Below are 27,513 nucleotides of genomic sequence, written 5' to 3' on the forward strand. Positions count from 1 at the left end.
TTGTTCCAAGCCCTATTTGAAGAACACCATATGAGTGTTTTTCTGTGAAGTGGATACAATTGCCTATGCAGCCTCAGAGCCCCCTTCTCTGCTTCCCTGCCCCGTGGGAAGAGCCATGTGAAGCAGAGAACAGGGACCCTGGCTGATGGCGTCTGGCCAAGGTACTGATGAGGGGAGCAGAGGTGAAGCAAAAGGCAAAGGAAGCAACTTCAAGGGGAGGAGGAAAGCGTAGTACCTTTAGATCTTGACAGGTCACAGATGCCTCCGGAGAAGGAAAACCTTATGTTTTTAAATTGAATATTCAGTCTGGGGTTGCTCATGGACTCTTGGGAGGGGGTGAAAATTTTAGTATCTCCAATTTTTGTAACTCGAAAAAGCTGATGGTGGGAAACAGGGAGTGATATTTTTCCCCTTTCCTTCTGCATTGGGCAAGCCCCTCTGTTTTGAAGTATGAACAATGGCACTAGGTGGTGGAACCTCTGGAAATACTGATTTCCGTTTGTCTTCACCGGATATCTTCTGGGGCAATCAATCAGTCTTCGTGCATCTGAGTAGTGGTTCACACACCCTTTGAGACCCTGGGCAGGTGATCCATCTGAACCTAGGCAGCCTCTTGAATCTCTCTCAAGCATTTAATAAGAGGCAGGCATCCTCCGGAACACAATAACCCCATTCTGCAGAGCAGCCTCTCCCCAGTGTTAAGGTTAGAGCCGCCCAAACCCTAAACAAGCTGCTGGGAATGTGGAAAGTATTCACTCCTTAAAAATCCACTTACCCATCCTTATCCCTCTTTAAAAAGCTCTCGCTGTCTGATGTAGGTGGAATTTGAAGACAAAGCAATGGGAACTATAATATGTAACCTGTTTGCTCCCAAACCTGGGAGACCAGGGCCAGAGTCTCCAAGCCTACTGGTGCTGTGGGCATGGGTTTAGACTGTGTAATGGGAGTGTGTGCGGGTCTTTTCTGGAAGGTTTAAAAATAAAGGCCAAAGTGAGTGACCACAGGTGACCGACCACATACGTATGGTTCCCTGTGACAGGAGTAAGTGAACACACAGGGTTTAGGACCCAAATGTCACAGCCAGAGAGTCAGCCGCTTGTGCCCCAGAGCCATTCGAGTTCCGAGGCTATGCCTGCGCGAGCTCACCTTCACCAGCACACCTGTGCCCATCTCAAAGGTACCCAGGCTCTTCCGATGTCCAGCACCCCCCAGCCAGGAATTTTAGCTTCTTGCTGAAACCTCCACTATCATTTTTGGCCTCAGAACACAAAAATTATTTTGCCAAAGGGAGATGATTAGGTTGGAATTGTTTTTGCAAAGTCAAAGAGCCAAATTCTCTTGAAATCGGGTGAGCAAGAGTTCCATGACTGACAGCTGTGAGGTGGCTTCATGTCTCCATATTTAAATGGGGAAGAGCCATCTCGTGTCTGAAAACACACACTTTTTAAAGCAGATGCATTAGTTCAAACTCAGCCTTCCGACACGTGTACTTTTCATGTCTCAGGGACCTCAGTTTGAGCCTGGATTCCACGGAAGCACACGGTGATGGAATATTTCTCTTTCTTCTATTAACTTGCTGTTTAAACTTGGGCAGTTTATGTTTTGTTTTTGGATCTGAGGCTCTCCTGTGTAAAATGAAGAAAGCTAGTAAATAAAAGGTCCCCTTGAAAAGTGGAAATGTTCTCCCCTGTACCATGATCTCTTTCTCTATTATAACTGCAATTTCTCTGAATAGACAAAAAAATCACTGTCAGAAGACTTGAATGAGTGAGCTGATGAAACCAGGTGTTTAGAAATCAGTCTTGCAGCTGCCCTGACCAGTAAGAAACCCTTTCTTGGTTTCTGGTTTCTCTTCTTAGCATAATAAACAACAACAAAGGAAGAATACCAGCTCAACTTGTCTAGTGACTACATATCCAAGTAGCTCATTACCTAAGTGCTGGAAATTACACTGGAAATTTTCCTGAAAAGTCCACAATGACGAGCTGTGGCCCGGTGGCTCCACTGGCTGGAGCGTTGTCCTGTGCACCAAAGTGGCAGGTTCCATTCCCCGTCAGGGCACATACCTAGGTTGTGGGTTCGATCGCCAGTTGGAGTGCATATGGGAGACAGCCGATCAATATTTCTCTCTCACATTGATGTTACCCTCTCTCTTTCTCTCTTTTTCTCCTTCTCTGCTCTTTAAAATGAATAAAAGCATGCCATGTATCCTCTGGTGAGGATTTTTTAAAAAAAGTCCATAGTGATTGCTGCCTGGGGTTTACTCCATCTGATGGGGAGTAAGCCGTTACTAGTTGTGGTCAACAAATCCAAGGCCACAGAGAGAGGAAGTGGGAGAGAGTAGAGGGAAACTAGGTACTGTAGCGCATGGAAACTGAAAATGTATTTGCCCCTAAGCATAAGTAGGTGCATATTTTAATAGACTGCCCGTGTACACTCTGTTTTCCCCTCATCTTTGCAGAATGTACAAGTTAAAGTGTCATGAGTGTATTGGTACCACGTCCCATGCCCTTTGGGAATCATTAGTGAATGCCCCTTGGGAATTATGATCAGTGAATCATATTGATTACAGGAACTTTTCTGTAAAAGAAAATCCCAAAAATCAGAGGAATTTGCAAAACTTGGAGATAATCTAGACAGTTGCATCATATCATAAATGGAAGTAACTAACTAATAATGTACTTAGTGTAATCAAGCTTGACAAATGCTCTAGAAATCCCCAAACTTACTTTCTTGCTTGGGCAAGAGGTGGCGTTTATCTAGCAATTCAAACCCACTTTTTTCATGGAAATCGGTCAGAAGGCATAGTAGCTATCTTGTGAGTCTCCCTTGTCCAATGCACAAATCGTAACCTTCTGAAGACTAGCGCATTGGAGGGTCCTCCTTAGCTTTTGCTTGGCTTCTACGATGTCAGCGAGCAGCCCGATAAGCCTGAGGTTGGGGCTCATAGGTGCAAATGTCTGCAAGGCCGAGAAGGTGGCCATGATGACTGACGTGACTTAGAGATGAGGAAAGTTCTCTTTCTGGGAAGAGTCGTATTTCACTTTCCTCTTAAATCTACTAAAAAAAGAAAAGGCACATTGTGAGATAAAAAATGGCAGTGACACTTGGCTGCAGTTTGGGGAGACAATAAAGGGTAGGGGGGACTTTGGAGAACAGGGAGGTGGTTGCTACTAAACTTCAGCTGCCTCATTGGCAGGCAGCCCTAGAATGAGCAGATAGGACTTTTCCACAAGAATCTAGGGAACTCCATTTTTAATGTAAAAGACTAGATTTGCACATTTTTGCAACTACACATTTTTTGAAACTTTTTGAGAGCCAATTCCATGTGAGGCTAACAAAAAAATTATATCCACAGGCTAGTTCTCTGTCCAGGACGTCACCGTTTTATAACTTGTAGATGCTGGGTGAGGAAGGACTTGTTAACTTGCACCATCTTCAATCTGGAGGAAAAAATCCCAAGACTTCTGGTTTATTATGTACATGTCTTTAAATAGGCTTTCTCACATAAAGAGAAAAATGTAAAAAGAAAAGGGTATTTGAAAACAGTATTTATAATGTTTAAACCACCACTGACTGCACTTTCGTATGTAATTGCTGTGGCATCAGAGCCAGAGTTCTTGGGTTGTTATGGAAAGCATGATTTGGTGTTAGGACCCACGAGCTTATCTATGTGAGATATTGCTGGCGTCAAGCATATGGCATCTGTGCAGCCATCTTGCTGTGAACATGGTCCTCAGCAGAACACCCATCGGAATGATTCAGACTGCTCCACATTATAACAAAGATACGGAGCTTTGGATGCATCTAGATGACATCTGGTATTTTCTAGTTTTTATAAAATAGATGTTTGGCACTTTGTAGATAGCATATTATCGCAGTAAAGACTCCCATATTTGAAAGCAAAATTACATTTTGGAAAATAAACTATAGTACCTAAAAAACAAAAACATGCTTGCAAGACCTGGGCTCCTTTCATGTGGCTTTAGAGGCCTGAAGGTAAGGCATTTGGGGTCTCGAGCCTTCGTTGACTTTTCAAGCCCAGAACTGCCTTCAGAGGGTTCGGTGCTTTTCCCCAGTGCATGGTGTTTTTCCGGTGGCCTTTTGCCTTTGCCTCTCAAACTAAGTATTACTATCCCATTACATAGTAATAACCTAGTGAGAGGTTTAAACATTCTCATTTATACTTTTCTGTTTTAAAAATGCAGTGAATGACATGCATTGCATTTGGTAGTGAGGAAGTATCTTTTTGTCTAAATGTGTGGTGAATACACTGAGGTTTTGTGTGATTAATAGTTAAAGAGTGCTAGGGTAATTAAATAAATAAATACACGCTGTGTTTCCTCGGCCAGAAATTAGAGGCATGTTGAAAAGAAGCCACTAAAGATGAGATATTGCGGTGAGATAAAGAGCAGCAAGTGTTTAAAACTGTGTGAACATGCAGATTTGTGAAATCCCCACCAATTACCACAGAAGCCTATGAGGTTCTTGTTCTAATTTTAGCACCCAGCTTGGTTTCACTTACTATTTCGACTTCTCAACATCCTTATTGTGACTAGTGGATCCATCAGCAAAAGTTTTCTTGGAAATGTTTTTGTGTAATATCCACTCTCAAGAATTGTTTTATAGGGATACTAATCACCTGACATGCATTTATTTCCATTCTGCAGAAAAATAAATGCCATGGTCAAGGCTTAGATACCATTCATGACTCACTGGTACATGTGAGATACCACTGACATTTCCATATGTATCTGCTGAGATCTCCTGCCTTCTTTTTTGGGGTCATGTGCGTGTCTTTGTATCTTTTTAAGTACTTGTCTTATGATAAAAATAGATAGTACCTGATCATTATGAATATAATTGAATAGGTTGAGTGGTATGTGTAGAGACTGCTAGTTTTATTCTCCCAAAATAATGAACACTACAGCATATGATGCTGATTACGGAATCTTTATTTAAGAAAACATGGAACCAAGACACAGTTAGTAGAAATGGGATTTGAGCTAGTTCTCATTTTTAGCTCAGATTTTCAGCTCATGCTGCCTGCCTTTTCCCCTTTTTTCTCCCTCATTCATTCTCTCTCTCTCTTTCTCTCTCTCTTTCTCTCTCTCTCTCTCTCTCTCCCTTTCTCCCTCCCTCTCTCCCTCTCTCTCACCTTTCTTTTCTTTTACATTATGGGTATATGTAGATAAAATATGCATGGCTTATGAGTTTGAGAGAGATGACATAAATGGGCACTTCTGGGTCACTTACCAGGAAAATAATAATGGTAGCTAACACTTTTTTGAGAATATGCTATGTGCCAGTTAATAAGCAGTTTACCTGTGTTAACTTATTTAATTCTCATAACAAACCTACAACGGAGATTCTGTTACTATCCTATTATGTAGATAAAGATACGAAGACACAGATTAAATAACTTGCTGCACAGCAGAAAAGTGTAAGAGTTGGACTGGATCCCAATGGTCTGGCTCTGGAGTCCAGGCATTTAGCATCCAGCCGCACTCAGGGAAGGACTCCTGAAGTGAGTGAAGTGTGTAAAGTCTGCACAAACCCACAGGCAGGGCTGCACTGGATGAGGTCACATGGACCTTCACAGAAGCTTTTAGTCGTGATGCTTAAAACATGGGAGTTTCTCTCTCCCTCTCTCAGTGTGTGTTGTGTAAAAGAATGACACATACGCACTTTGACTCCAGTTTTAAAACTTCGCCCTTCTGTCAGCACCCCTGTTCCCCCACACCTGCCCACCTGCTTCTGCGTCATTTTCTCCGGGTGCCGTGTTCTTCTTTTCTCTGCTCAGCACACCCTCACCCATGCTTCAACTCACGGCTCCGTTCTGTGAGTCAGAAGTTGTTTATACCACTCTCATGACTCTTTCATGATGCCCTTTCCCCTGATTTCTGCTCGTGCGTGTCCCCTCTGTGGGTCCCGAGCCTTCCGAGATCACAGGCTGTGCCTGCTGGGCACTCACCCCTCTGCCATGGCGTTAAGCACAGTGTCTGGCACAGAAAAAAAGTGTTTATGAAATAGAAGATAAAATGACTGGAAAAATCATCCAGCGTGTTTTTATTTTCTTTAACGTGAGTCTGAAATGCTAAAAATCTGGAAGCTCACCTTGACATGGGCATGTTAATGCCCATTTATAAATGAAATAAATTCATTCAATAATGAAAAGGAAAACATTAGGACAAGAAAAGACTGGAGAAGAAAATTAGAGAAGAGGCGAATTTGAAGTTGGAAGACCACGTTGGAAGAATGAGACGGCAGGGAAAGATAACCGTACAAATCAGACACATTTCTGCACTGGAGGCCAGCTCTCAAGAAACCGTGGGGAAGGCAGACCCCCTCTGTAACACACACCACACGGAGCCTGAAGGAAGTCAGTTACGTTGAGGGCCGAGGCCTGCCGGGAAGAACTGGGAGGGAGGGGGAGAATGCAGGAAGGTGTTTGGGAAATGAGAAGGTTACTGCCAAGCAGACATACTGCAGGATGGGGGAGAGAAATTGGTGCAAATGAACAATATGTTCAAAGCATGTCTTAGTTCAGACTAATAGAACAAAAATACCATAGATTGGGTGTCTTCAACAACAACAAACCACCTTCAGGACTTATCTCCCAAAGGCTCCTTCTCCAAATACCATAACATCAGGGACTAAGATTTTTTAAAAAGACTTTATTTATTTATTTTTAGAAAGAGGGGAAAGGAAGGAGAAAGAGAGGGAGAGAAACATCGATGTGCCAGAGAAACATCGATCGGTTGCCTCTTGAATGACCCCAACAGGGCCCTGGCCAGCAACCCAGGCATGTACCCAGACTGGGAATCGAACCAGTGACCTTTTAGTTTGCAGGACAATGCCCTACTGAGCTGTAGCAGTCAGAGCAGAGTTTAGGATTTAAACATATGAATTTCGAGGGAGAGAATAATATTCGCTCCGTCTTGTGTGGGCGCTGTGAAAAAGAAATTCATTTTACAATGATACATAACACGTGGTGGAGTAAAGCAGAGGTGGATGAAGCAGAGTTAGGGTGCAGGCACACAGGTAGGGCGGGCCGCTCATGAAAGGCTTTGTATGCCATCCGAGGACTTCAGATGTAAACAAGGGAACTGTGGGAGAATCTTGAGAAGGGGAGTCATGTACTTAGTCTGACCATTTGAAAAGGTTGATTGGGCACCAATAGAGAGTAGAGATGAACAGGAGGTGACGGTTCATCTAGAAGCCTTATACATGAGCATTGCAGTGGACCAGGGGCCAGGTAGTGACAGCTGTTCTGAGCCCGGGAGTGGCAGAAGGACGGAGAGGAGTCAAGGCAGGAGGAAGCAGAGGTACATGAGAAGCCATCGGGAGGTAGATGATCGGACTTGGATGTGGAGAGATGGTGAAGGAAGGTGCTGGGACATCTAGGGTGAGTCCCAAGTGTCTGGCACAGAATATTGGGAGGCAGGTGGGTTGAGGAATCAAGGAAGGAAGTATGGGAGATGCAGCAGTGCAGGAAAGTAAAGAGGATGTATTTTTTAATGAAAGAAAAAAAGTTAAATTGAGCTGTAATTCACATGCCATCCCCTTTTAAAGCATACAGTTCAGCGATTGTTAGTATATGCACAAGGTTATATATCTACCATCAAATTTCAGAACGTTGTATCACCCCAAAAGAAACCCTGAACTCTGCAGTCACGTCCTTTATTCCCTTCCCCTCAGCCCCTGGCAACCACTGATGTATTTCTGCTTCTTTGGTCTACCTGTTCTGAATGTTTCCTGTAAATAGAATCATACAATATGTGTATGGCCTTTTGTGTCTGGTTTCTTTCATTCAGCATAATCGTTTCCAAGTTTATCTACGTTGTAGTGTGTGTCCATACTTGATTCATTTTATGGTAGAATACTCTTCCACTGTATAGATAGATACACTTCATTTTGTTTATCCACTCATCAGTTCATGGACATTTGGGTTGTCTCCACTTTTTAGCTATTATAAGTGATGCTGCAATGAACACTTATGGACAAGTCTGTGTGTGAACATACGTTTTCAGTTTTCTTCTGTATGTACCTACGAGTGAATCTGCGGAATCATATGGTAACTCTGTGTTTATGTTTTTGAGGAACTGCCAAACTGTTTTTCCAAAGTGGCTGTATCATTTTTACATTTCCATTAGCAACAAATGATGGTGCGATATGAAAATTCACCCAAAAGTTAAGCGAAGTTGCCCAAAGTCACACACCAGCGGTAGCAGAGCTAGGACACAGTCCTGTTGCTGCCTCTCTCCAGACACCACTCTGTCCTCTTCAGTGCCCCACGCAGCTGGCCTGTTTGTGTGGGAGTCGCTGGGAGAAATGGCAGTTGAAACAGTTGTTGTGGATGCATTTCTTGTAGAGAGTTTGAGGTGAGAAGAAGAGGCAGGCTGGCATGGAGACCTGAGAACCTAGCAGTGGGAGAGGAGTCTGCACATGAGACTGAGAAAGTGTAACCGGAGGCATAGGAGGAAAGCCAGGGAAGAGACGTTGCCAGGAAACCCTTCCAAGGGGAAATTGTAGCGAGAGCATGGTCAAGGGCAACACAGGGATGCTGAGCATTAGCAGAACTTCCGCCAGAGTCGTTCTGGTCAAGTGTGGGGTGGGGAGTGGGGGGAGAACTGGACAGAGTCTGATTTGGGTGGCCCGAAGAGGGAGTGAATGAGCCAGCAACTTGAACCCTACCTGGCTGTGAGGGGTGGGGAGATAGGAGAGATGGTGGCCTAGAGAGAGCTGGTGGTTTTGTTTGTCTTTGTGTTTGGCCAGGAAAGATACCTCATGTTTACTTAAAATTGCTAACAAATTAGTTCTAATTAGTTCATTCCTCCTTTCTTTTATAACACCACCAACAAAAGCCATATCCCCAGCCCTTTGCCTCCGCTAATTCCTTAACAATGACGTTATGAGCAGCTGTCTTCCTCTCCCTCTGTCTTCCTTTCTTCCCCTTCGTCTCCCTAAACCCACTAGCAAGTAGAAAATGTCCCTTGGATTCGTGTTTCTAGGAGTTACACAATTTCTGAAGGCTAACAGGTCTTAGAAGGAACCCATACTATCAACATCTCCATTCCTGGAGAATTCCTAAAGTTCTTTCCAGCATTTGTGACAGAGCCCCACAGATCTCCTTGTCCTCCATATGCGTATCTGCTATTTATCCATGTATATTGTTCTAATTGGAAAATAAACAGGGTGAGGCAAAAGTCGATTTATAGTTGCAAGTATGCAAAACATGGAGTTTATTCTTGTATTATTACTTGTTAATTATTGTATTATTTTCCATACAATGGACTGTAAACTTATTTTTGCTCCACCCTGTATTATTCTAAATTCTAAATTCTGAATAGCCACTTTACAAATATAGTCTGGAACATTTCATAATTTCGGGACTTCCTTTTTTCATTGTTTTTTATGCTCTTAAAACCTTTTATAAATGAGTTTTTTTTTGTTCTGATGAGGAAGGCAGAGTCATATTATTTCTCTCCTGTTAGAAATGAGGAAAGCAAACCTTAGACCAGTTAAGTGGGACCTAAGATACCGCTGAAAGTTTCTAGTCACTTACGTTTTCTCTTTTGTTGGTACGTACTCTGGTTCCTTTTCAGGAGCCAGGTGAAATGAATGTCTTAGAGGGAAGGAAGAGACATATCATCACCTCCTGAGGCTGTTTTGCTTTTTGAGAGAGGGAGAAAGAAACATTTGCTGTGGGAGAAACATCTGAAATAAAGGAGAATGACAAGGTCATTGAGTGAAGCCTTCTAATCACAGGCTTCCGGTTGTGTGAGTTTAATTGGGAGTACAGAAATAATTTTTTTTTAAATTTTACTTATTTATTTTTAGAGAGGGAAGGGAGGGAGGTAGAGAGGGAGAGAGAGAGAGAGAGAGAGAGAGAGAGAGAGAGAGAAACATCAATGTGCAGTTGCTGGGGGTCATGGCCTGCAACCCAGGTATGTACCCTGACTGGGAATCGAACCTGGGACACTTTGGTTCGCAGCCCATGCTCAATCCACTGAGCTATGCCAGCCAGGGCAGAAATAATTTTTAAAACACTTTTTTGTCCCTATGGGTTCCAATAAAGAGCCTAGCTCCAAATCCCTGCTTCCGAAGTAATTTCAAACAGAGGCTTCTCCATACCGTAAAAGAGTGCTGTAAACTCACGGGTGTCTAAACAAGAGCAAAATATTTTCACTTGGTAGTAACATATAAGGGAATTTAATATTATATCTTCAAGTAGGCCCGTAGCTATGTGTACAAAAATTAGCATGAAAATACTGTAAGAAATTTAGCTTTTTGAGCTTATCGTGATCAATAGTGAAATTGGATCATGAAATGCATACTAATTATAATAATAAGGCAGCTTTGCATAGCCCCCCGAGCCTTTCATAGTTCATTTGTTTACTTGTGCTTTTCTTTCTTCTCATCCAAAGACAGGTCAGAACTTCTGTGGTCTCACCTGACCCCAATCATTTCACTGTCGTCAGTTCTTGCTCTCAATACTATCTGATGTATATTTTTATTCTTTTTTTTCACACAATCATAAGTTTTTTGATAGCAGATTGATGACATCTATTTTATGCTCAATTCTGGAGTCATGCTTAGATATTTCCAGCCGCCTCACTGGCTGATCCCACTGAGTTTGGCTGGTATTAGTTATGTGATCCATAAAATGCAATACTCTCAGCTGTCTTCTCCTTCAGGAAGCCTTCATAAATCTCTCTGGTTGGATTTAGTCCCATTTCTGTGCTCTCCTAACACCCTGGGTGTGCATCCATGACGCTGGATCTCGCAGACTCACTGTTTTGTAATGTCCAGTTTAAAATCTGTCTCCCACATGGTGATGTGGGCCTGGCTCCTTACATCGCCAGCCCGTAGCGCAGTGCTGAGCATTTGATCAAGATTCAGTCTTCACTGGCCTTTCACCCAGTAAAGGTCTTTCTCTGAGAGCAGGGAGATACTTTTGAAGGTAATCTTCCATGGTTAGCGCTTCTGGCTGCATTCCTATGTAACAACTTAGAACTCAAGTTTTTAAATCCTTCCCTGGTATTTTCAGCGACAGGCAGCTCCCACCCCCATGTGCAGTGATGGTAGGTTAGAGGGAGATTTGGTACTTGCTGCGCCTTCTGTTCACATCCTTAGAGGCTTGCTCTGTAGAGCCCACATTCCCCTGCAGCCTCTTTGTGTGGATTCTGTCCTGTGAGGCCATCATCGGGCCCCAGTGGGAGGGTGCCAAAGGGCTTTGTTTACTTATGACAGTTACTGAAATGTCTTCTTGCCTGTGGTGGGCCCAGGAGGCATGAGCATGTTCACGCTGGCACAGAGTGCTGAACGGAAGTCAGTAGCCAGCTCAGAGCTCATCTCACGAGGCCTCCTTGCATTATTTGGGTAACAAGGAATGTGGTTTAGCCACCTTTTATTTGTTGCTGGATTTCTGGGGTGGAGCCTGGACACTCAGAGTTCACTGGGTAAAGTGCTGAGCACAGTAACTGGCACAGGGGTGCTCGTAAGGATGACTCCTCCTCCTCCTCCTCGTCCTCCTCTTTCTTCTTCATCATTATCGTCATCATCAACTTCTGAGCTGCACATGTCTTATTTTGGGGGTCTTATTTACAATGTGAACAGTGAGGTTGCTGTAGTGGGCCGTAACTTTTCCATGTGGTTGAATGTGTCCATCTGAAAACCACCTGATTACAAGTGTCTAATCGTACATACCTCAGTTCTCTTCCGTGTCAGGCTCCAGCCAGATGCTAGGAAAATACTCCCTTGGCAGGACTTTGCAGTTCCATGGTATTTATCACTGGAGCTCTTCAAGACTTTCCTTTCGCCCTGGCTGGTCTGGCTCAGTGGGTGGGGCATCATCCTATAAACTGCAAGGTCGCCGGTTAGATTCCCAGTTGGGCCACGTGCCTGGGTTGCAGGCAGGGTCACTGGTTGGGGGTGTGTGGGAGGCAACTGACCTGTGTTTCTCTCCCTGGCTTTCTCCCTCCTCTCCCCTCTCTCTAAAAATAAGGAAATCAAATCTTTTTTTAAAAAAAGATTTTCCTTTCTTGTTCAGCTCATGTCAGATAGCTGTAAATATGTTAGTTTGGTTGCTAATGTTAAATCCCAGTAGCCCAGAACAAAATAAATAAAATGTAGCCTAACTCTGCTACTTGTCAGCCAAAAAAATGCAAGGACGTCTTGAGGGATGCGCTCTGGGCGGGCTACCGACTTCTGTTCGGTGTTTGGTACCAGCAAGCCCCTGAATTGCCAAGCTTGCTGTGATAATGGTGGTTATTCATTTTTAGACAATAGAGCCAGTGATAGAATGCTTAAGTGTCAAACAGAGGGAATAGTAAACACTTGTTCCAGACAATGCCTAGAAATCGATCTAATAGGCAAGGCTTAATAACAGCTAACATTTGTGGGGAGAGTGGAAAAAGTTTACATTTTTGGAGTCAGATAGACTTGGCTTTGTAAATAAGTAACATGATATGAACAAATAATTTAACTTCTGTGGGCTGTCATTTGCTCACTGATGAAATGCACAGAATAATACTAAGCTTTCTGGGTGTTATAAGGTTTAAATATGGTCATTTTCCAATATTATGTCTATCATATTACATGCCACCAGCAAACAGTATTTTTAGAGACTATTATTTCTTCATTTTCTAAAATTCAGGACAACACTGATTGTTAATGTCCCATTTATTTGGTAAAAGCTCTTTGCAGGAAAAAAAATAAAAATAAAAACCCAGGAAAACCTCACTTAACAAACCCATCCAAGGCAAGAATGAAAGAAAAATTACATTTAGAGTTGAGAAATATGACATTATCCATGACTAGCCCATACTGTAATTGTAAACTAAACTTCGGGGATATTGCTCCACTATCCAACAATGATAGCTTATTCTCTGCATCATCATTATGGCCTATTTACAGCACTTTAACTTTGTTGTAACCATTAGGCTCATTTCCTAAGTCTCTACTCTTCCAGTTGGTTTGTGAAACAACTCTGACAGTGATGACGATGAGAGTGTGACAGAGTATGCCGAGAAAGGTAACTAAAAGGAAGTCAAGCAGAGAGAGCAATCCGAAGTCCTGAGAGGTGACCTTGAAAGAAATGAGAAGGGAAATTAAAATGGAAATAAGACCAAGGCAGAAACAATGTAAAAATACCAAATGTGGAGAATGGACTGAGGAAAAAAACCCATAATGTACCTTGTGATCGATGACCTTTTTCAAGACCACAGGAGAGGCTGAGTGGTGGGGCAGAGTTATGTAAGACCTGTCTGGGGAGGTGGAGAGCAGGGGACGGTGGCTGAGGTTGTAGTTGCCAGCATGCAATATCCTGGGTCACATCAAAGCGTGGGAGGCACATGACTTCTTCATTTTTTCACTTGTAGTCGTGTCTGTCTTCCTTTCCACCGCTTCAGACAAAACTGCGTGAGGGAGGAGCAGGGAGCCAGGCCCTTCTGGGGAAACAGCCTAGCAGACGTGAGCCATGCTTTAGCCCTGGACTTCATCCTTATGGAAACCAAGTGTCCGTTCTTATGGGAACTAGAACAAAAGAGCAGAAACTCAGGATTGCCTGCTCAATAGAGAAGAAACTTGCCCAATAAGTTATTTCAGAAAAGTTTCCTTAAATAATTTCAGAAACTTGACACACGGGAGTAATGTCACCCAAGGAACAAGGAACTCCTTGAAGCAAACTCCAGAAAAGAGAAACATTAGCCTTCTACTCTGGATGAGAATAATCCCAATACTTCTGGTTTCCGTTTTTTCCCTTACAACTTCTTTTGCATATTTTCTCCTCTCGATAAACCTCATACCTGTCCCCATCCAACCTCCCAGCGAGGACCTCGTCTCCTTCTTCACAGAGTAAATACAAGTCACTCAGACAGGAACTTCCTTGGCCTCCTGCTATCCAAAGGACAAATGGAATATCCATACCCATTTTTTCTCTTTCCTGTAGTTACATCGAAGGGGGTGACCCTCTACTCCATGGGAAGTAATTCCCATCACCTGTGCACAGGTCCGTTACTCCCGTCTGTCTGCCCAGGGGCCTTGTTACAAGATTAAATTCTCTTTCTCCTGTCCTTTAAATGCCCCTTTCCAACTGGTTCTTAGCACTTACACACTCAGATGTCAACTCAGAAGTCTGTAACAGGTATCCAGCAGCACACCCAACATTTCCCCTGGCATGTCTCAGACAGCTCTAATTCAGCACGTCTAGGAGTAAACTCATCCCTTGCCTCCCATGAACTTCCTACTCCTTCCCCTTCCCCTCAATCTTGCACTCCGGGAGGAATGGCTCTGTAACACAACCAGGTGTCTAGTTAGGAATATGCAAGTTATCCTTGATTCCTCCTTTCTGATCAACCTCCATAGCCAACAAATCGGAAAACCTTGTTGGCTCTAACTTCAAAATATGTTCAATAACCAAGAATTCTTCCCCATCTCCATTCCAACACACTGGCTTAGATAACCATCCCCTCTCGCCTGAATGTCTATAATTGACTACTAACTGGTTTCCCCATCAATAGTATAGGTTTTTACTAATCTCTTTTCCGTACTGCAGCTAGAGGAATCTCAAAAAAAAAAATCCGAATATGGTCATGCCACTCTCTTCACCTTTAAAATAATAGTTTCCCATTGCACTTCAGATAAAGTCCAGGCTCCTTAACGTAGGTTACAATACTGTTCCTGAGCTACTGTACTGACCTTTTAGTCTCATCTCTTGCCACATTCAATACTTTGGTCATTCTAAATGTCTTTCAACTTCTCTTAATTGTCATCTACCCACCTACTGTTTTGCCTAGCTTAAACTTCTGTGACTTCTAGACTAAATTAGTGCTCTTCCTCTTCATAGGACATGCTACTGTAATTACTTGTTTAATTCTTTGCTAAAGTATAAGGGCAAGAATCCTGTGTGTCTCGCTCACCAATTTAGCCTTCCCGCTGTTTACCCCCAACCTCCTCTGCCAGCCATTCTAATGCCTTGCTTAGTAACCAGCGCCTAATGGATTCACAGTAACTTGTCAAATTAATTACCTTTCAGAGCTTTGTTATTATTTCTCTTGCTAAACTCAATAATCTTGATTTCTCCTCTGGAGTCTCAGAGAATATAATTTCAAAACTTTTAAAGTCTCATGTCTGTGATTAGAAAGAGAGATTAAGTTTGGATGTTGTCAGAAAAACAAATGCTATGACGCCTTAGTTATTATTCCTTAAGGATATAGACATTTAGAGAAATCCCCTTGTCTCTAAATGAAGGTCATATGAATGTCAAGACACATATATGGTAATTTATGTATAAAGGCAATATCTGCCATTAGGGGGAAAGAGTTTCCAAGAGTTCTTGCTTGTTTGTTTGTTTGTTTTCTCAGAACAGATATAATGCTATAAGCAAGACAATCTTGGGAAGTTCTAATGTGGCCAACATCGTTTCAGAACCATTTGTTGAGTGCTTCTTAGAGAAAACATTCCACCTTATAAATTCTGCAGTCCCAGAGCCAGGAGGAACCTTTGCTGTCATTTTGGCATGCTTCCTAGACACTGTCTGGGAATTTAGTCTATAGCATCTCTGACAGTCATTACTTACTTTGGCTGGAGGACTTTCAGGAACGGCATTCCATCGCTGATGAGGCCACCTGCCCCACTATTGGATGCTCTAGTGTCACAATATTTTTTCTTCTATTTCCTTTTCCCTTCTCTAAACTAACATCTTTCTTCCTGCCACTTCGACACATTAATCCTCCACTGCAATGTAAGTCCTCGACCTAAAAGCTTTAAATATTGGAAAGGAAGAGGTGGTGCAGGCAAAGGGAGACGCCTTCCCTGAGCACAGCATAGTGGGTACACTTTACATGCTAACCCCTTAAACAACCTAGTACAGTAAGCAGCATTAATAACATTTTACTCAGAGGTAAGTAAGTATCCCCCCATTTGGCCATCTTAAGATTGAAATGCAATTTTTTAGAGCCCTAAACATTCTGAATCAAGAGCCTGGGGTGCTAATTTGTACCTTTTAATAGATAGTTGCATGGAACTGGCACCTTTTCACTATTTCTGAAATTGGGAGCACAGTCCTTATTGTCCTAGGTAACCTTAAAGAATTTTTTTTGAAGATAGAGTCTTCACCAGTCATGTTAATGAAAGTCTTTTTGCTGCATGAACACATCATGGCCTTTGGAAATCACACCCAACAGAACTCTTTTGCCCTCTTGAAGTGGGAACATCTTTATTATTCAAGCCCCGGGGAAATTTTGGCTTATTGTGTCCTTTCCAGACTTGTGAGAAAAAGTCTATGCTGAGAAGGAGCAATAATTTTCATTGTAGCCAGAGAGTACCTATGAACACTAAAGTCAGTCCTAAACTATTGGGAGACTAAACAACTTGGACTAAAATAACATTGACATTCACGTTGAGACAGTCAGGAGTGATTTAGGGTCAGAGGTTGGAGGGTCACCACGAGAAACTGTCTGAGATTTACTAACATCCCGAAGTCAGTGTGCGGAAACTCTTAATCAGCAGTCCACTGATATAAGTCTATTTGGACTAAAATAATATTTTATACTGTGCATATAAATTTTGGGTTTGCAACATGTGTAGGCTTTTAATAGACTGAATTTAAAAAAAATTTCTTGACTTTCTAAATAATCAAGTCACCAAATAACTATTTTGACTGTTTCCTTATTTAATTAATTTTATGGGTAAAGTTCAGACAAAAACCTCAAAAACCACCTATAATTCATGTTTTTTGGAAATGTTTTAACACAAGGTGGATTCTATTATTTAACTTTGGGGATTTTTTTTCTGTTCTTTTATCAGGTTCCCCAAAGTACTTACTATTTAAGTTGGATAAGCCAGTACCACAGACTGTGTTCCCAATGCAATTTCCACTGATGACAAATGCCCTTAACATTTTTACTGACCTGGAAGTCTGTGTGAAACCAATAGGTAGGTGTTTCTTTAAACTATAATAGATTATGTAAGAAACTCCACAACACAAAGATGCCTAGAAAAACTAACAGAAACATGTCATGGTGTAAGCAAGGTTATCTTTTGGCGGTGAGAGAATGGATGACTTATTTTCCTTTTGCTTCTTACTGTCTGCTTTAAATGATGAGTGTACATTGCTTTTACAATAAAGAAGCTTTACTTTCGAAAAAGCAGTTGCAGAGAATAGTATCCACGTATGTGAAATAGGATCTCAGTTAAATGTGCTGGCGAGAGGATGCTAAGCAGGACACAAACGCAGCTACTGACTACAGAAACAGACGGTAATGGGATAGCCCCGCCCACCTGGCTCCCCTGTGCTGGCTTCTTTGCAGACCACGAATATAACTCCAGACGCCGTGACGGGGTTTTGGTGCCAGGCTATTTCTAATCCCTCGTGGAAGGTCAACACCTTCTCCTTACACAGTTTGGCTGAATAATTTTGGATTTGACCTGAGAAACTAGTTTAGTTCATCTAGGCTACCTGTACTACGCCACAACGAGAGTTAACGAGATAAAAAGTGTGTGTATGTGCCCAAAGGTAATCCAACCCATCAATTGTCCTGTCTTGACTTTTCGTGGGATTGACAGGATTCGCACTAGAGAAATCAGAGAAGCGCTGCCCCAGAATGCCCTGGGAGAGGCACCGAGCTCTCGTTGTAAATACAGGCAGATCCTAACAAGTCCACCAAGCTGGAAGGGACTTCCATCCTAGTGATGTTTACTGAAAACTGACTTAAGTTAATAAACAAACTAAAAAATAATCTCTTAAAATTTATAGTCCACATTCAAACAAACATACACATATTCAAAAACAACCTTTTTACAATTTTTAAATGAATTTCTTTATCTATTCATCTACTCATTCACAGTTTTAGCGAATGCCCTTTTGAGTATGTTCCATGTCAGAGGCAAAATCTTAAAGAGTCGGGGAATATACCAGAGAAACAACATGAAAATCCCGGAGTTCATGGAGCTCTTGTTTATAGTGCTACAGAAATTTTAAAACAAACAAGTAAAATATATAATATTTCGAATGCAGATGTGTGTGAAGAGGGAAAATAAACCCGGGAAGTGAGGTAGGGCATGCCACGCTGGAGGTGGCAGTGGAGAAAGAGGTGCTGTTTCAAATAGGGTGGTCGGGAAAGGCCTTACCGGTAAGGTCACGTGGTTAAGAAGTACAAGAGCCGGTTCCACACAACTTTAATATTCCGCTTTCGCAAACCCTTGGAGCAGCAGAAGTGGGAGCATATTGACCCAGTGTTTTTGTTATTTTCATTGCACTTGTGAAATAGCCCAGCTTTCTATGCTCTGAGTGGGACCTTCAGCTCTAGAATGTGGTTCTCACACAGAAATGACACACGGCAAACAAGTTTCCTCTGGGGTTATATGCCTGGTGAGCAGACCCACTTAAATGCCCGCTCCAGTGGTGCCATTTAATACAACCGTACACATGGACATTAGTTTCTTTTTTATTCACGCACGTGCTCGCTTACTGAGGTTGGCCCTGAGCCCCCTGAGGACAAGAATGAGAGAATGATTTGTTCATCTTATGAGCCCCAGTGCCCAGCCCAGGGCCCTGTACACATCAAGTACTCCATGATTACCGACTGAATAAATGAATTTTGAGAGTAAAGTAGGCATTAACTTCAAAAAGTTCATGAGGTTGACTCCCAAATGGCCACACTTACCTACTAAACTGTCCAAAGTGGGTAACTACCTTGCATCATGATGGGCCTCTGGACTTTTCCAAGCCCTACATGGACCTGGCATCAAGAACTCACTCTGTAAAATACAGTGAGGGTATGTCACCAACAGAGATATTTTCAGGATAAGCAACTCCGAGAGGCTGTTTCTGATCCCGTTTCCCCCATGACAGTGCTGTACAATGAGACAGCTGCCATTGCCAGTTTTCTTCTATCTCTGTGACAGTAATCTGACTTATATCCTCTGTCTGAGATGGTGTGGAAGAGTGATATTTTCACATCAGATTAAGGGGGGAAATTATGAGATCTTATGGTAACTATACTGGGGCAAATAATAAAAGGGAAAAAGCTTGATTTTATAATAGAGTCCTGATTCTAGGCCCTAATGATAATTGTATGATTTTGGACAAGTTGCTGAATCTCTGTGAATCCCATGACCCCATTTGTAAACTGGAATAATAATTACTACCTCACAGTAATATCATGACGTTCAAGTTGGATAATATATGTAAAGTATTTGGTATGATGCCTAGTATGTAATGTGGATGTTTAGTAGATTGTTAATATTTTCCTACTAATAATAACAGTGTTGATGGAATATTACTCAGCCATAAAAAAGAATGAAATGTTGCCATTTGTGACAACATGGATAGACTTAGAGGGTATTGTGCAAAGTGAAATAAATCAAAAAGAGAAAGACAAATACCATATGATTTCACTTATATGTACGATCTAAAAAACAAAATAAATGAATCAACAAAACAGAACCAAACTTACAGATACAGAGAACATTTGTGTTGGTTGCCAGATGGGAGGCAGTTTGGGTGAGTGGATGAAAAAGGGAAAGGGATTAAGATGTAAAAATTGCCAGTTATAAAAACAATCATGGGGATGTAAAGTACAGCAAAAAGAATATAGTCAGTGCAATTAAAATAACTATGTGTGGTTCTAGATGGGCACTAGACTTACCAGGGTGATCACTTTCTAAGGTATATAAATGTCTAATCACTATGTTATACACCTGAAACCAATGAGATATTATATGTCAACTGTAATAGAAATTTTTAATTTAAATGAAGAAAAATATAGCCCTGGCTAGTGTGGCTCAGTGGATTGAGTTCCGGCCTTCAAACCAAAGGGTCACCTGTTCCATTCCCAGTCAGGGCACAGGCCTGAGTTGCAGGCCAGGTCCCCAGTGGGCAACCACCCATTGATGTTTCTCTCCCTCTCTTTCTCCCTCCCTTTCCCTCTCCCTAAAATATATATAAATAAAATCTTTTAAGAAATTATTTTAAAAAGAGAAATATAATAGCATCCCTATTGGAGAACTTAGGCAAATAAGATTTTTTAATGATATTTTGAACATTTATATGATCACAGAAGAAAATGGTCATAAATATATTAGCCTTTAAAATTTATCTTCCTCTATATGCCCATAATAATATTAATCCAAATATTGTTTGTGATATCCTTTGATGTTTTATCACTTAAAAACATGAAGAAAATATTTCCAGAAATTTTCGGGCACAAAATGGGATGGTGTGTAACAGAGAACATCCCTGTGGGCTCAGAGCCCCTTACATGACAAGGGACAGCTCCACAAGCCATCACAGGGGTTGATGTAGTCTCTGTCACCTTGATACTTTTCTTGTAGGATGATGTAGTCAATGAAAGCCATTATCTTTCTTGGACAGGAATGTGATGCTTTAATGGGGTCTGTACTCTAGTCTGATAACTTTCTCTTCTTGGTTTTTTTTTAGAGTCTTGAAATATAACTGAGGACAGAGACCACCACTGGCACAAACATCAGCAACTTGCATGGTTATGGGGATGGTCTGTCTGATGCTGACAATGTTCCTAGTTCTTTGACAACGGCTGAGCAACCATGGGGTCCAGTGGACTCGGGAAAGCAGCAACCTTAGACGAACTGCTGAGCACTTGCATTGAGATGTTCGGTATGATCCTTTTTTCCTCTCCATATACCTTGTTACTATCACTCCCTTTTATTCAAAGGCAAGTGTTGCTGTAGAACAGAATTCAGTCTTCATATCTTGGTGTTATTTAAGACCTTTTTGATTGACCCCAATCTGTCTCCCCAGTACCAGTGCTCTCTGCATTTCCTTCCCTTTACTGCCCACAACTAATAGACTAGCCAGACTGTCCACTTAATGTTTCTGGAACATTCCCTGCATCTTTCTACCTGCATGCCTTTATCATACCCATTCACTGAACTTCTGCTTCAGGGTTCATCTCAGATGTCATCTCCAATGTTCATAATGCCTTTCCTAATCTCCCCCGCCATGACTGTTCCCTCCACCCTTCCACCGTCCTTTGTAGCTTTCTTATGGCACATGGTATATGCTGCTGTGATCATTTCTTGGCCTTTGGCTTAGACGAGTGTGGGTTGCACAATCTGCTGCATTCTATATTTGCATGTATGTCTTATATCTCCTACTAGGGTATAGACTTTACAGCTATCTGCTTCTGTTATGTATGTTTGCACCTCAGCATTTTGGATTATTTCTTGCACACACAGAGTTACACAGGAGTTGTGTGTTGAACTGGTTTTACAGGAAGGGTTAAACCAGAATAGGGTTGCCAGGTAGAATACAGGATGATCAGTCAAATTTGAGTTTCAGACAAACCATATTTTCAGTATCAGTGTGTCCTAAAGAATGCATGGAATATACTTACACTAGAAAATTATTTGTTGTCTACCTTAATTCAAATTGAACTAAGGGTCCTGGATTTTTATTTGCTAAATTCTGGCAGCCTTAATCCAGAGGAAGGGTGAAACCTACCCACTTAACTTGCAAGAAAATACCAGCAGAAACAGGAGGAGAATGATAATCGAGTCTATGAGAAATTTTTTATACTAATGTCTCTCTACTGATATTAGAAAAAGAGAAAAGTACTGTTCTTCCTCACCCCTCATTTTATTTTGTATTTTAACAGATGACAATGGAGAGCTGAATAACAGCTGTTTGCCAAGAATAGTTCTACTGATGCACCGATGGTATTTATCTTCCACTGAACTGGCAGGAAAACTTCTCTGCATATATCTTTTCAACTACTGTGTGATTTTTACAGTCATAAATCAAGTCCTATGTTTATGCAGATAGAGTATCTAACCAAAGCCAGTAAATTGAGATGAATAAATAATCTTCCTTCAGTTATCCAACTGTTGTATAAATATATTTAGATATCTAGACAAACCATCTGGGTGATGGGCCAAATAGCTGACTATCCATCTGGATGTTTTCACTCTACTTAAAAGTAATCACTACATTAAAATGAATCAGGAGCCGCAGGCTGAGTGTCTCTAACCTGTCCTAAACATTTCTGCTGTTGGTACAATAAAAGAAGATTTAGCACCAATTCAGGGCCTAATTCATTCCTTTGAGAATGGCAAAATGGTGGGCCTGGAGGATGTGATTTAGACATTTAGAAATGCCAGCCAAAATAATATGATCTGGCTCAGGTACAAACACCACCTACGTTTTTATATCTTCCCTTAACTGGCAAGACACAGAGAACATTCCAGCAGATTTATTATAATTTGTGGATTGATGTTAATTTTAGATTTCCTTCTGACATAAGAGAGAAAAGTTAAAAACCCCATTCTATATGGGCTCTTAGCAGTTCATCAACGTTGTACATAATGCGGTCCTAAATGGTGGTTGAAGGCCAAATGACTGAAAATGGAAAATAGTATCACATTTGTTATGAGGTTTCATTGCCCAGCATCTAATGTTTACTATATAGTCACTAACGCTGGCTCCTGCAGGCTCTGCCTGCTTCAAGCCCGGGGACCCCGCAGATGAGTAAGAAGCTGTACAGGGTAGGAGAGCTGGAGAGGGGCTGGGTCCGTGGAGTGTCGTTGGGGCCAAGTGGGGCTTCCCCCTGCTCACTTCAAGCTTCCTCCGCTTTCTACTGCTTCCCTCCACCCTCCCACAACCTCCAGGCAGAAGGGGATGACAGAGAGGGCAAGGGGACAATCACCCTGAACACAGGTCCCTGGAAGGGAGCCAGATCCTGTTTCCCAGTGGGCCCAGGGTCCCACGGGTCCCACTATTGAGGGTAGTGCACAGGGCAGGATGGGTGGAATTGGCTCAGTCTGGTCCCTCCTCAGGGTCCAAACACTGTCCAAAGAATGTGCCCCAAACTGCATTCTCATCATTAGTATGTCCGCTGACAATATGAAACACAAATTAAAGTGGATATTTAGACAGGTAAGCTCTAATATCTGAAAGTACAGATTGTATAATATTAAATTGCCTGTGAATTGAGGTTTCTTTAGATTCTCCTCTCTTTAGATCATTTGCTACTGCAGACCCAGGGTGCCTGGCCTATAGCAGGAGCTCAGTACCTATTTGTTGAAAAGAGTAAAATAGATGAGAATAAATTGCAACACACCCTTTGTATTAATATACCAGCAAATGACTTTTTCAAATACTAAAGGAATTAGAGCACATATATAAGGCATTCATTCCAAATACAAAAAAATGTTTGGCTAAAATGGTGCTTCTATGCATTACCAATTTTAAATTCTCTCTAGCTGGTAGTGTATTTGTAATTACAGCTGACAGTCAACACTTGGTAAGTGCTCAGGAAGGTCCAAAATTTTATAAGCGGCTTCTCTTCCCGACCAAAACAGGACAGCCCAGAGCAGTCAATTATTCAGTGTGGACGTCATGAGAACCCACTCCTCTCCCCGTTCACACGCCCACACAACCCAGTGTCCCCGCTGTGGTCCTCTTATCGGAAATTCTCCCACACTGATCAAACAGCCTCAGGGAAAGGCGGAGGAAACCAAGGGCAAGGATTTTTCCTTTAACTAGTGTACGTATCGAAATGCCAGTGGAGAAAGCAGTGATGAATTTCGATTAAAGATCTGCTACTTCATGAGGTAAGTATACTTACAAATTTAATTTTCTGTACTTTCTGTTTCTGGAATGGTTGCCACTTTCCTTTTCCCCAAGCAGGAGACCCGGTTTGACAGTAGAACCAGTTCAGATTCCCTTTCATCGGTTTTGCTAACATGGGCCCTCCTCTGTTCCTGGGAGTAGCATTTCTCTTTCCTTGGGACTAGAGCTCAAGCAGTGGCCAACGTGATTAGGGAATGAAACCAGCTGTTAGAGCAAATTCTTCTGTTCCATCTTCTCACCATACACATTCCCAGCTACATGCCATGAGTTGAAAGGAGGGTTTCCTTCTGGAGAGAGTGGGAAAGGGGCTCAGTGTGGGAGTGGACGCAGGTCCTTGACTGAAGGGAAAGAGTGAGACTCAGTGTGATGGGTGGGGGATGGGAGATTGCTAACTGGGGGCAGGGTCCTGGCTTGTTTGTTAAATTTAATCTGTGAAGCGATACTATAGTTTACAGAGAGGTTCATCTTAAAATCAGGTTGTCAACAATATTTGATGCCTTTCAGGTACTGGATTCTGAAATTTCCTGCGGAGTTCAATTTGGACCTTGGGTTGATCCGAATGACTGAAGAATTCCAAGAAGTAGCTAGCCAACTAGGATACGAGAAACACGTCAGCCTCATTGACATTTCCAGCATGTAAGAGTGGCTCCAGCTTCAAACACGACGAGTCTGCTGTTTGGGGGAGGGAGTAGTGACGACCTTGCTAGACCTCCATCCATACCATGTCAGAATCGAGCGGTGCTTCTTGGAGAGAGTCTTGCTGCAGTGAGCACCATCGCACAAAAGTCCATCTCACCAGGCTTCAGTTTATTTGTAAAGTGGGGATGGTAGCTTTCTCACAGGGTTATCAGAGCATCCAGTAAGCACATAAGATAGCATGTGAAAGCCTTCGGCACATAACAGATGCTCGGGATGCTCAGTATTTACTAAAATCTAGTTCATGTTTCCTATGCCCTTGTCACTCACTGTGGGCTGTGGATCGGCAGCACTGCATCACCTGGGAGCTCAGCAGAAATTCGGACTCTCAGGCCCCGCCCTATGCCCGCTGAATTGGAAACTGCATTTTAATAAGATCTCCAGATGATTCATAAGCGCATTCAAGTTTGAGAAGCCCTGTCCCATGGGCATCTGAGGCCATCCTGAGGATGTATAAATGTTGACCATGGCACTAGTTGTGCCATGAACTAGTTAGCTCAGTTAGTAGGAACATGGTGCTAATTAGGCTAGCATTTTATATCATCCAGTTAACTTTCGCAGAGAAAAGTATTTAATGACCCCAAGTATAGGTTTCCATCATGCAAATACATGCTCTTGTGTCCTAGGCATTCTTCTTACTCTAGCCACTTTTTCTAGAATAGTTCTTCAGGAGTGATTAACAGTGAGTGATCCAGGAATCACTAGTGATGTAGCTAAAAGTACAGATTATTCAGGTTCATTCCCAGTAAATCAGAATCACTAGAAGCTAGGTCCAGGCCTCTGTATTTATAACAGAATTTTCAGATTATCCATTTCTTGCTGAAGTAGGAGAACCACCAGTTTCTAGTGGTTCCCATGTGCCTTAAATCACTATCTATACCTTGATAAACTCTCAAGTGTATACACCTATCCCTGACCTCTTCCTTATGACCCAAATCTTACTGGCCACAAGAATGACCAAGTAAGGGATTCTAAATGGACCAGTACAAACCCACCCTGTCTGGAAAAACAACTCGAAGTTTATATTCTGTTGGCGATGGGTCAGTGGTTTTCTCTTCAAATATGTAGGACAGGGCGTATATTTAGCGCAAGCCCCTGGAGGCAGGCCAAGAGTTACAAAGTCAGTAGGTTAATAACTTCCATTGAGTGAAACGGGCTTTCGGCAAACTGACCAGACTCCCTGTTCGTTTACAGACCTTCCTATGATTGGATGAGAAGAGTCACACAGAGGAAAAAAGTATCCAAGAAGGGAAAAGCCTGTCTGCTGTTTGACCATCTGGAGCCCATTGAATTGGCTGAGCACCTCACTTTTCTGGAGCATAAATCTTTCAGAAGGATCTCAGTAAGAAATTTGACATTTATTCTTCCAAGGATAACAACCACCACGCCAGCTTTCCCAAGAGCCGTGTTTTCATGCTCTGAAGTGTTGGCAGCCTCTGTCACTGTGCTCCATTGGAAAAGTGCCCTTAATTCACGGGACAATCCCTTTCAACCAAAAATAAATATTATCCTGTCTTTATAGTATGGCTCAGGAGCTACATTTCTGTTGCTATATTTTCAATGGCCCCTTTCATAGGATTAAAGCATGATTTTCTGAATACGCAGTGGAGATTTAACCGTGCGAGGTTTATTTAGCTCTGTTGACCTCTCCCAAGTGCACATGTTTTGCTAGGTGCTTTGTTTGGGGGAAGAAACATTTATTTAGGCTGGGATTTGTATAAATGCCTACTTATGGGTGGAGGTTGAAAATAGGAATTGTAGACTTTCAGGAGAATCTCAACATTAGGATGTTTGTTCCCAGGGATGGAGAATCTGAGTTAAATTTTCTTTCCTATTGTGTCTTGATAGCTTTCCTTCTCCAATCCCTTTTCATCCTTCTGACTGTGGTCCCTTACTAGCTACCTACTCACCACCCACTTGTGATGCCCATCTTTCCACAGTGGGCCACAAGCAGCCTTTGCCTTTCTCTCTCCAAGATCTGGGGCTGTCACTGCTCCTTCTTTTCCAAGATGCCAGGGAATGGATTACATTATTCCTTGAAAAGAAGAACCTGAGGTTCTCAAAGATGGATTCTTTTCACTAAGTAATCCTACCTGGGGGGCTCTTACTGACTCCCCACAGCAGGCGATAAGATAGAAGCTCATTAAGTATTTGATGACATCTGTGCTGACTTCCTGAAGGTGTATCTGCTTACTAACGAGCTGTCTCACTTCAATTACTATTTTTTAAAACAACTTGATAAATGTGGAATCATCATTATATTTATATTCATTTCCTTTTTAATGTACGCCATTGTATCTGAAACTTGCCTCACCGTTGGAATCACCAGTTGTGGTTCTTCCTCTGGAGATACTGACTGACCCTTTAGGTCTGGGGTCTTCCCAGAAACCACCATTTTCACCACTGCCCTAGGTGGATATTGTCATCCAGCCACTTAGGGTTCGGTGGAATGTGTCTTGGAGTCTTACCCCTTCCTCGCCCCACCAACACTGTCTTGTGTAATAAGTGTGTCTGTGTTGAGGAGTAAAATGCAGCAAAAGAACGTGCTAGAGGTACATTTAAACTTATAAGACGCCATTAAATTATGAAATGAAGAAATTGTTATGCTGTGATGAAACAGTATCTCACCTCTTTCATGCAACATTCCGATTTCTGATTTTGCAATTGCTTCATTATAATTCAGACTCTCTGAACCTTCTTTCACTAGTTCACCGATTACCAAAGCTATGTCATCCATGGCTGCCTGGAGAATAACCCAACCTTGGAGAGATCTATTGCTTTATTCAATGGAATCTCTAAGTGGGTCCAGTTGATGGTTCTTAGCAAACCAACCCCCCAGCAAAGGGCGGAAGTCATCACAAAGTTTATCAATGTTGCCAAGGTATGTGTTAGACTGGAGTTCTTAAACTTTTTTTTAGATATTCACTCCCTCCACTAAGAAAGGTCACTGAGGAAATTTGTGGTTCATAATACAAAGGACAATTAAACTACTCATGAATGTCTAATGCACAAATACTTCTCTCATGCAAGAAGACTACTTTTAGTTGCCATACCTAAAAGCACTTAATGTAGCTGTTTTTCTGTGAAATGACTGATATGTTTTTCTAGTTGATTTTATTTGCATTTCACTTAAACTGATATTATTTTTCCTAGGTCCTCCATGTTATTAAATTGCACATACATTTAGTACTTTCAGAAAACTC

At 42.0% G+C, this 27,513-nt stretch overlaps 1 protein-coding gene across 8 annotated transcripts in view; it reads left to right on the top strand.

The window, feature by feature from the left end:
• RASGRP3 (RAS guanyl releasing protein 3) overlaps positions 1–27,513 on the top strand; it is a 101,274-nt gene that overhangs the window by 41,034 nt on the left and 32,727 nt on the right. For 3 of the 8 annotated variants that reach the window (XM_036027843.1, XM_028516931.2, XM_036027847.1), the window contains exons 2-8: positions 16,813–16,941; positions 20,447–20,641; positions 21,642–21,744; positions 23,533–23,595; positions 24,119–24,250; positions 25,505–25,652; positions 27,018–27,191. In XM_036027843.1, coding sequence (XP_035883736.1) covers positions 20,572–20,641; positions 21,642–21,744; positions 23,533–23,595; positions 24,119–24,250; positions 25,505–25,652; positions 27,018–27,191 — 690 coding nt within the window. In that variant the 5' untranslated portion in view covers positions 16,813–16,941; positions 20,447–20,571. Of the gene's footprint in view, positions 1–4,670; positions 4,790–16,812; positions 16,942–20,446; positions 20,642–21,641; positions 21,745–23,532; positions 23,596–24,118; positions 24,251–25,504; positions 25,653–27,017; positions 27,192–27,513 lie in introns of all 8 variants that reach the window. The other 5 variants (XM_036027846.1, XM_028516932.2, XM_036027842.1 and 2 more) reach the window with 4 other exon arrangements.

Source organism: Phyllostomus discolor, chromosome 6 (genome assembly GCF_004126475.2).
Source record: "Phyllostomus discolor isolate MPI-MPIP mPhyDis1 chromosome 6, mPhyDis1.pri.v3, whole genome shotgun sequence".
In the NCBI taxonomy this organism is placed as follows: domain Eukaryota; kingdom Metazoa; phylum Chordata; class Mammalia; order Chiroptera; family Phyllostomidae; genus Phyllostomus; species Phyllostomus discolor.